General features: G+C 49.3%; 1 protein-coding gene across 1 annotated transcript in view; it reads right to left on the bottom strand.

The window, feature by feature from the left end:
• Positions 1–10,707, bottom strand: part of Cnksr3 (CNKSR family member 3) — a 104,188-nt gene extending 93,481 nt beyond the window's left edge. Inside the window, exon 1 of the mRNA XM_005363417.2 lies at positions 10,151–10,707. Coding sequence (XP_005363474.1) covers positions 10,151–10,202 — 52 coding nt within the window. The 5' untranslated portion in view covers positions 10,203–10,707. The remainder of the gene's footprint in view (positions 1–10,150) is intronic.
• Between the last annotated feature and the right edge of the window lie 205 nt (positions 10,708–10,912).

Raw genomic sequence — 10,912 nt, 5'->3', positions numbered from 1 at the left:
CATGCATGTGCATGAACATACTTGAACACACAAACCCACACCCCCACACACCTCTGAGAACATGTAAAATTGTTCAATTAGTACATATTTAAGTTAGAATCTCTCTCTCTCTCTCTCTCTCTGTGTGTGTGTGTGTGTGTGTGTGTGTGTGTGTGTGTGTGTGTGTGTGTGTGTGTTGGAAGCACATGGTCCCCCACCTCCCCAAACACTAACTTTCCCCCTTTCCCCTCCCTGGATCTCTCCCTTTCACTTCTCTTTCCCTCAGGAAAACTTGACTCAGATGATAGATAACACAGGGGTTTCCTCCTGGAGAATGACAGTCTCCTTGCCTCCAGGCAGTCAAGAAACTGGGCCTGTAAGTAAAACAGAACTTGCCAATTATCCCCCCCCCCCACTTCCATTCCGATTCCCTCCCTCCTTGCCTGCCCTTCCTATTGAGAAGTGAGACACTGAGTGTTTTCAAAAATGTGTTCAACTCTTGCTTGCTGAGAATGTCCCACAATACCATCTATTCAACTAAAATGGCTCTGATTTCTAAAATAAAAATTAGGACAGACCATCGGCGGAGCAAAATATTTTCAGTCAGATCTGCCAGTTCCTGTGCTCAAACACTTTCAAAGTTTTCAAACACAAAGCATTCTAATGTCTCCCACCTATTTTAAGCCTGTGACTTAAAGAGCTGCTTTGTCTGTCCCAGTAAACACATCTGCATCTGAACCTCCTGGGCACAGGTTAAAAACTGTTCAATTGGCCATTTGATGTCAGAGAAAACAAACTGGGCCAGGACGGCTTTCACAGAAACCCTATTCAAGGAGGAATAAGCAACTTCAGACACGGGAGCTCCAACGGAACGCACCAGAAAAGAACAATGATGCAAGCCGAACGCATGAAGGTAACAAGAGAAAGGCTGGATGCCCAGCACACGTGGCAAGGCAGGATCCAGGACACGGGGAGGCCAGAGAACTTACCTAACCCCGGTAGGAAGAAAAGAGACAGACATCCCAATTTCAACTGCTGTGTTCAAAGTACTGAGGTTTAAAGAGATGGATGAATTGTCCCAAACTTGACTTCACAGTCCAACATGAGCAACGTCACAGTCTAAAGCATCATCTCCAGAATAAGGCAATATCTCCAGCCCTACATTCAGGGCTACCACAGAAGCCAGATCAGAGCTGGGTGACGGTGGTGCACGCCTTTAATCCCAGCACTTGGGAGGCAGAGGCAGGAGGATTGCTGTGAGTTCAAAGTCAGCTTGTTCCACAAAGTACGTTCCAGAACAGTCAGGGCTGCTTCACAGAGAAACCCTGTACCAAAAAACAAAACGAGAAAATAGAAGCCAGGTCAGACAAGGCCATGCCCTGCTTTTCATCCCGAGTACAGAGTTTTCCAGTGGCCTTCCAGGGGCGCACAAGCCCTCATGCCCAACCTCCTTCTTTCCCGCTCCAGCTGCCACCCCACCAGCCTCGCTCTTCACAGCTCCACCGTCTTCCTTTCCTCAACGCCCCCACAAGCTCACGCACTCCACAGGGCCTTGGCACCAACCACTCTCTCACATGATGGTCCTCACCCTAATTTTCCACAGCCAATTCCTTCCTGTGTTCACACCTATACGCCATCTTCTCAGAAAGGCTTCCCTGGTCACACCATCCAATGAGCCCTTCACCAGTTGCCCAGGTTGCTCTCCTCCACATCTCTGCTTTGTTTTCCTCTTTACATTACACTTAGCAATACAGATTATCTTCTCATTCACCCACGTAGAGGGACTGGTCCATCACCCAGCTCACTGTTACCGGCCACATCTATCCGGCTAAGAGCAGCTGAAAGCCTGTCCCTAGAGCATCACCCTGAACGAGGTACTCACTCACTCATGAATCGCCATCAGCCTCCAGAGCCAGGGGCTCCCCACTGGCTTCCCCTCAGCAATCTGAAGGAACCACACATGAAACATTAGGGAGGAAAAGCTTGTCTGTGCCAAATATGTATACACCTATTATTCTTATCCTCACTGCCTAAGCAACATCGTTTCACAGCGGCTCGTATATCCTCCACATTTTAGAGCAGAAGTAACCTAGCAAGATTGGAAGCGTAAGAGAGGACACACAAACACTGTGTCTTTTTCCATAAGGGAATGAGCATGCAGGCACGTTAATATCCAGGAGTCCTAAGTCAAACCTCTGCAGACAGAGAGGGATCCTGCTTGTTAACCTAACCTGAAGCACGCTTTCCTACCACAGCTCAGTGTCACCATAGCAACACTAAATGGTTCTCAAAAGATACGCCACCTAACTTTTTGATACCCCCATCTTCCCAGAAGACATGGGGGGGGGGTGTCCTCTCAAGAAAGGAAAGGAAGTGACCAGGAAATCCACAGGGCAGAAAACAGCTGATAAACCTACTTTACTTGCCTGTCTACCAATAAAAAAGGAGGTCCTGCTGTCACAAATGACTATGTGATATGAGAAAGGTGACAGCCAGTCACAAGGGTGCTGAATATTTAAATAAAGATCATCCAATTATATCCCATTTATTCACTTGGAAGTGTTATGAATTAATAACACTTAATAATAATTAAGTGTGTGGATATTTATACACCATACACTGTACCAAGTGTTCTCCCTCTAACTAAAATCCTGTATGTTCGTTATCAGGGTCCCTCTTCCATGATGATATGCGTGTGAAGATGAGCTTGGCAAAGTCACATGGCAAAGTTTTCCAACCTCTGGATGTCGGACACATGACCTGAGACAGGTTCTGTCTCCCTCCAAAGTCCTGGTGTTTTCAGTCCTTCAACCTGCCCAGCCTTCTGGCCAAAAGCAACTAAATGGTATACTTCAATGAACTGAGAGAGCACCAAATAAGACCGTAACAACTACAAGTGTTGTTTAAGAAAGTCAGACACATGTGTACATACGTGTGTGAGTCTACAAGCCAGATATGCTAACTGGACCACTTAGACAAAAAAAACATTGCACTCAACATAAAAATAAAATTGGATTGGGGGGTTCAGTGTCCAGCGTACCCAAGGCTCAGGATTGGATCTTGGGTCGCTTCACTAGAAAATAAAATAGTATTAGTGTGTATACACACACATACACACACACACACACACACACACACACAGAGAGAGAGAGACAGAGAGAGAGAGACAGAGAGACAGAGAGAGAGAGACAGAGAGAGAGAGAGAGAGACAGAGAGAGAAGAAAACCAGAGGAGAAATGTTTTATTCCATTGCTCAGCTAACATCCCAACTGCTAGAAAGAGAAGTTCCTAAAATCAAGAATTCTGCAGGAACAGCAGCCAGAGCAAGTACAGCATTGGCAGCCCCCTGAAGTCACACCTTCCCACAAGCACAGGTTAGAAGGTACCAAACATTCATTCCCCACCCACCTGGACTAGAGGAAGGAACGGAGGCCAGTGAATCAAAGCCAGTGCCAGCTCCTGGCCTCCTGATCTGGGACAACTCATCTAACTCACAAAGCCTCACTTGCTCATGTCAAGTCCAGAAAATGGCTAAGCCAGGGATAAACACCAGAGAAAGCAGAGATGGGAGCCAAACAGATAAAGGAAAGTGAGATGAGTCCACAGATGTTCCCAAGCATGGCTAGCTGCGACAGCCACAGGAAGAGGCAGTGGCACACTGAGCCTCTGATGGCCGAGGCTGGACAGGAAGAGGTGCCCTCCCATCTCCGAGGATACGGGACCCAGGACAGCCAAGTTTGGCAATGACACGAACTTCTGAATTTTGAAAACTGCTGTGGCTATCTATTTATTCCTGAGGTGGCATCTACTGTCTCTGTCCGCCAAAAGCGAAATATACACACAGGAATCTCAAAATCATGGGAGTGGTAATCCCCACGTGGCCCCAGCCCAGAAGACATTACAGGCCAACGGCCCGGCATGTCATCCTAAGTACAGCTGAGACACGTGAAACAAGCAAGCTTCAACCACAGTGAGCCCTGACCTGCAACACCTCTCCATCACTAACCTTAAAGAGTAAAACAATAAATAAATAAATAAATAAATAAATAAATAAATAAATAAATAAATAAATAAAAAAACCCAAAGTTGTTATGAGCTTTCCAAACATCCCAGAGGACAGATAAAGACTCACAGGAGCAATGTCTCATTTACTTTCCTAAGAACAGCATGCGTTGTTGCTAGGTGATGCCTATAAACAGAAGCACGAGCCTTAAGATCACCTTTTCTGTCTTAATGAGTGGCCAAGTCAAATACCCTCAAACTAAGGGCAAGTACTCCAGGACTCAAGCACTGAGCTCCTGATGGAGATCAGCGGCCACAGTGACAGGGGAGCGGCAGGGCCTACCAGCTAACTTTGAAAACATGTGTTTTGACTGTGTGCTGCAAGAGGGCTTCTCCAACCATAAAAGGTGTGTGGTGGCCAGGGGATCATGTTAAAATAGATTCTGACGTGACAGGCCCGAAAATGCCAGAGGAGGTCATGGACCAGGTGGGTATGGGTGGTGGCGGGAGGGATCATTTTAATGCCATGTTAGTTGAAAGTGGAATTTCTCTTAAAGCAGAAGCCAAGGGGTCTGGGGGTGTGGCTCAGTGGGTAAAAGTGCTTGCCAATCAAACGAGATGACCTAAGCTCAAGCCCCAGACCCAAGTTAAAAAGTCAGGCACGTAGCATGCACTTGTAAAGCTACTACAGTAAGGAAGCTGAGACGGGAGGGTCTCTACAGCTTGCTGGCCCATCAGCTGAGCTAATGTGAGCCCTGAGCACTAGCAAGAGACTTGTCTCAAAACACAAGATAGGCAGCACCTGAGGAATGGCATCTGAGGTTGACTTCCGACGACACACACACACATGAACATGCACACATACACACAGAGGAAAAGAGAAATGTGGATTGTTTGCCCCATATGAACAAGAGGTATGTATCATCAGCCAACCTAGGACCTTCCTGATGGGCTACATGTGCCACTCTAATCCTCTGACCGGTTGACAACCGGAGCTCTCTATGGTCAGAATCCACCTTAGGAGACCTCACTACTCGGAGAACAGTTCATGACCTGAAGCTATAGGATAAAGGGAAGGAAGCAATAAAAAACACAGCATAGCAATTTATGGAGCACTTATATAAGATCACAGTCAGAGGCAAACCGGGATGCCAACTGATCTGACTGCGGTGCCCACGCTCCCAGCCACTCAGCTCCCCTGTCTGGCATGAGGCATCAGAGATGAAGAGATGCAGGAGAGCTTCAAAGCGCACACTGCTTGTAAATCCATGACCCTGAGCAAACCCTCCTTCCTGCCTCCGTCCCTTTAATATGGGCTAACAATGGTACCTACGTCTCTGCTTGGACTTTTCTAAGGACTCAAAGGACTGTGTCTAAAGCAAGCTCTTGAAACAGCATTTACCACATAATAAATGCCTCATTTAATGTTTTTTCCAGTATAGTGATTAAAAAAACTTAATTGCTAAAGCCCAGGAAACAGAACAGAGCCAGAGAAGGAGTCGGCGGGGCAGGAAGGAGTTTCTGGACCTACGGTAAAATGGCTATGGCTCCTGAGACCTCCCGTTTCCAGGGACCATAGAGGCCAAAAGCAAAGGTACATCCTGAACTGGAACCAGTAATGCAAAAACTTGACCCCCAGATACCGTAGGGAGGAAAGACAGCGCTCAACAGTGAGGGAGCACACGGCAGCTGGCCTACGCTATGAAACCCACCAGCCCCTCCACAAGTACACAGGGAGGCCCTTTTTAAGGGTGCTGATGCACTGTATGCTCGGACACTTCAGGGAAAGAACGAAGGACAGGCAGATGCTTCCACTGCCACCTGCACAGCCTTGGGAGGGGAAAGTCCCTGCCACTGTCTGATAGAGGTGGAGACAGTGACTGACGGTCCACTGGCCAGCAAGAGGCTTCTGGCAGGAAAGCTGAGCTATCCAGATGTGCTCGCTCAGTATCACAGTGACTGAGAGCTGCCAGTTCTAACCAATCATGGCCAAGAGAAGGACAGGGACACGGGACAAAGCAGTGTCTTCCTTCTTCAATACAGGGCTCAACAGTGTGAAAGCAGAAACGCAACTGGGGGCAGAGACGTATTCCAGAACTAGTATTTAAAGAAAGCTGAAGGCAAAAACCCCGTCTATTTTAAGGTTTTGACCTGAGGTTACTCAAGAGAAATGAAAATGACAGTATTTCTACAGCAGAGGAGGCCTGTGGTCTCTAAGTAAGAAACTGGGTTTGGGTCCCTCTTGAAGTACATACCATGTATGATCTATATTCTATGTTCAATGCCATGTGGTAGACACTCGGGCTACCTATCAATACCTAGGCTTTCTTCCTTCCTAACTCATCCCAACTGTGTTAAGGTCACAATGTGCCCAACTGGGTGCTGAAAGTGCGGTACAGTGGTAAAGTGCTCGCCTATCACATGTGAGGCCCTCGGTTCCATTCCCAGCACAAAACTACAGTGACGGGCTCTCTCCGGTCTAAAGTGGCCATGCAGCCACTCTGACAACTGAGATGGAGCCCATGTGACTTGAATGGGTTTCACAGGAAACTTTTTAAAGGGGAATCTTGGGCCGGGCGGTGGTGGCGCACGCCTTTAATCCCAGTACTCGGGAGGCAGAGGCAGGCGGATCTCTGTGAGTTCGAGGCCAGCCTGGTCTACAAGAACTAGTTCCAGGACAGGCTCCAAAACCACAGAGAAACCTTGTCTCGAAAAAACCAAAAAAAAAAATAAAGGGGAATCTTGGCTGTCACTGGGTATTGATACTAAGTTTCCCTTTTCCTGCCCCCCCCCCAGGAACAAAACCTGAGACAGACATGTCATCCTGCATGAAACCAGGATGACAGCAGCCCCTGGGCTGCCCAACCTCAGACTCTCCTGCGAGAGAAAACTGGAACTCACGGTTGCTTAGTGCACCGCATCAGTTCTTCTGTTGTGTGGCTGCCTTGACACATTGTAAAACTCTGCAAAAAGCCTTTAACCAAGTTGTTTGGTTGGACAGGTGCCATGAAATAAGAATCCATCTCATGTATACACAACTTTCTGACACAGAGAAACCATGGAGAATAAAATACATACATGCTGGATGGCCTCCGCCACTGACACACAGTATTAATACATTGTATCATGAGAATGAGGTGGACCTACTCCTAGGCCTACTTTAGAGTCTCGGTGCTTTCTCTGCATTGCCCTTGGAAGATAATCCTGAGAAGAGAGAACGAGGCAGCATCTAGACACTTGGGTCAAATACTATGCACCAACCGGCTGGGTGACACCAGTCAAGGTATTTAGCTTCTCTGTGCCTCAGTTTCCTCAAGAGCAAAACGGAATAAAAGTTCCTGCCTCAAAGGCGGCTGTGCATATTAAAGTAAGTTGATACTTGTACGACACCTATCTATCCCTGCGCCTGAGACTGTTAATATTTACCAGGCATCTATTCATATCATGGTGAAACTGCTAATGGTGCAGGCAAAAGTTAATAATAAAAGCCAGATGGGCGTGTTTATCCAGCACACTGCATTCTTTCTTAACGTGGATCTGTGATATTGACATAAGCCCACGCGGTAGATGTGGCTGAGTGTCGATGGAGCTTTTCACGGCCCCTGTAACTCCCACTCTCATAGTCACAACACCAAGAGTGGCAACATCTTCGTGACAAGCTGCTTGTCACGGGGATGTATTTATAAAGTGGGAGCTGGGCAGAGAGAGACGAGCAAAGACAGCTAACAACAGCCCCTAAGAAAACAAATGGCTTATGTCAGTTGTTTGGGGAAAAGTCATACCTGTGAGACATTATGGCGAGAAAGCCTCCCTCAATACGCCATGCACTCTGCAAGAAATGGCCTCTTGCCATGCAAGAGTTAGGCGAGGTATTTCCACCTTTTATCTTTGTTTAAGATTCTAACACAGAAAGTATCTAGGTCTTTCTATGAGGTCCAAAGGGCACAGGATTTGTAGGACACTTTGCCAAGTGCCAGCGCAGGTCCGTAACCTGAGAAGTGAGCACCAAGAGTCCCGAACACAGCTGCTCATTCAGGGCAGCTCAAAACTTTCTCTAAACAGAAGTAGCCTCAACCAAGCCGTAAGGCCAAAGGCCAAAGTCCCCAAAATATGCTTTAAACTTCCTTCCTTTTAAATCAATAATGATAATAATAATCATATGCAAATTAACATTTTCTCCCCATCCTAAGAAAGGAGGAAGGGACAAAAAGAGGTCTATCATCTATCTATTTATCTAGTATCTATCTGTATCTACCATCTATCTATCTTCTATCTATCATCTACCTATATACCTATCATTTATCTACCTATCACCTAGCTACCTGTCATCTATATATCTATATATCTACCGTCTGTCTATATTGAGGGTGTGAAGATCTCACCTCATCACCCTCCTGTCTGCCTGATACCATTTTTCTGGTTGTAGACTATTAAGTAGGCTGGCAGCGGCACAGAAAGGCCAGAGTCATCCTCTGTCGCCCTTCATGAGACTAGAACAGTACCATACAACAGACACAACTGTGAGCCACAAGCATGAGCCATGTCACTGCAAAATCAGAGGCTGTAATGAAGAAAAAAGTAAACGGCTGGAGTCCATTTTAGAAGTAAATTTTATTCAAAATATCGTGTTGATACGTAATAAACATGAAAGTTGTTAACATTTCTTTTCCTTCTTCACACCAAGTCTTCAAACACGGGTGCGCTGCATACGTAGCACACAGCAATTGAGATCAATCTTGGTATGGTGGAGCAGGCCATCTGCTCCATCTCAGCAAGCTAGCTGAGGCGCCTGATACTGTCTTCAGCACAAGTTACACTTCGTGTTAAGGGAATGGGCTTAAAATAACTTTTAAGTCTGCTGCTGCTAACGCTGTGGTTTACTGTTCACCCTGGCACAGTCGCCAAGGCCCGTGTATCCATTCTTCTCACAGTAGCTTTACTTGAGAGTCCTGGAAATTCTGGCCACTGGGAAAACAACTTCCTAAGAAAGTATACGGTACCCTTCCCCAGAGAAGACAGGAGTGACCACATGGACCGCATACACTTCCCTATCGGAACATCCCTTTCCAGGAGCCTCTCTGAGACACTGGCTTGAGAAACAGCAGGAGGAGTTTCCACTGTACCACAGCCATGGGCAGGGGAATTTGAAAGATGACCTGGACACATCAGCGTCATCTCCTCCTCATGTCCACCGGGATGAACAAAAGCAAATGCAGAGCACTCAGCCGAGTGTGCACAACTCTACAGCTCTGTAACAACTACTGAAAAAGGTGCCACTAATCTGGAAGACCAACTAGAAGGAGGCAAGAAAAGTAACTTTAAACGAATGTTGAAGGGAGGAGGTGGCACCCCTGAGAACACACTAGTTGATTTCAGTGAACTCTGTTCTACCGAAGAGGCCAAAGAGAGTCGAACCCCTCTGGCAACTGTCATGAGAGAAACGATAAAGTAACAGAGACCCTTCCACTCCTGCTGCCCCGCCCAGCACCCACTGGATTTCCTCTTTCCGAGCACTGTACAGAACTGGACTGTAGTTCCAGACACTCTGCTTTCTTAGGGTTCAACTGGCCTCGAAATGCTGCGCCCCCGGGGGTCTTGGCGCCTCCAGAGCTGAGTCTCTGCCTCTGCTGGAGTCCTGGCACTGGGATTCTCTCAGACACGAAAGCCAGTTCACCCTCTCCAACCCAAACAGACAGGCTAGACTGGCCGCAGGAGTCTCCGTCTACCTGCCCTACCGCCCGCCCGGTCACGCCCGCGGTCTGCTCCGGGCCCGCAGCCTTTACTAGATCCAGCGGCAATCACCCACACAAAGACGCCTTGTGTCTCTGCGCTTGGCGACAGGCAGCAAGTCGCGGGCACGGTACCCGAGCAGAGCAGAGAGAGTGCCCTGGCGCCAAATCCCCTGGCCCGCATGCCCAGCCCATCTTTCACGGAAAGGCCATCCCACTGTTCCCTGGCTTAAATATGGGTACCCCGTCCGCGGCACACAACGCGCACCCCCACCGAAATGAACCGCTCGGAGCAGGCGCACCAGATAGGGGCGCACAGGCCGCTCGGCAGAAGTTTGCTTTGTCGCCCTCAAGAGGGGCCAAGCACCCCAGTGCCTGACTCCTGGCCCGCCCCATCTCCCGGGCTGTAGAACGCGGGGGGTCCTCCACGACCCGCTCACCTCTAGTCCAGTCCACCACTTGTTTGGGGCTCCACTTGGTCACGGGCTCCATGGTAAGCGACTTCACTGCCCGCTGGGCTAGGAAGTCAGCGGCGGAGTGCTGCAACCCGCGCCTGCGGTTGTCCCCTGCGCGCCCTGGGCGTCCGCTCCGCTCAAGCCTGCATGGCCACGGTTAGCGGGCCATCCTGCTGAGGCTCAGCCAGGAGATCGCGGTCCTGGGCCCCGGCGCACGGGAGAGATGTGTCCGGTGTCGGCTGCTCGTCCAGCTGCAGTTCCCACACGCAGCTCAGTGATACAGTTGCTCCTCGGCGACCTCAGCAGCAGCGGGAGCACCGCTGCGACCTCAGACTCCAGGCCGGGGCTGTCCAGGCATGGGACTCTCCTGGTCAGGAACTTCGGGGTCGGCTGGCACTCCGCGGTTCCTGCGAGCGGCGTCCGTCCCCGCCGAGGTCCCCACTCCGCGTGCGCCGGCGCCCCGAGCCTTCCCGCCAGCCGATCTCACCTCCTGAGCCACCGTCGCAGGCCGCCCGGGCGGGGAAGAACGCAGAGCGTGCGCGCTCGAGTTGCAAAGTTTCAGCTCTAAGCCGAGCTCGGGGGAATAAAAGAAGGGGCGGGGCTGAGCGGGAGCAACAGTGGAAGGGGGCGGGGCCGAGTGGGAGCAACACGTGGGAGGGGGCGGGGTCGCGATGACGCGGTCTCTGGTTACTTTCTCTCCGGCAAGCTCAGTTCGGCTCTCCAGGGCTCTATCTACTTTTCCTTTTC

The sequence above is a fragment of the Microtus ochrogaster genome, linkage group LG9, assembly GCF_000317375.1.
Source record: "Microtus ochrogaster isolate Prairie Vole_2 linkage group LG9, MicOch1.0, whole genome shotgun sequence".
NCBI lineage: Eukaryota > Metazoa > Chordata > Mammalia > Rodentia > Cricetidae > Microtus > Microtus ochrogaster.
The sequence above is the reverse complement of the archived record's forward strand: the minus strand, read 5'-3'. Positions and strand labels throughout refer to the sequence as shown.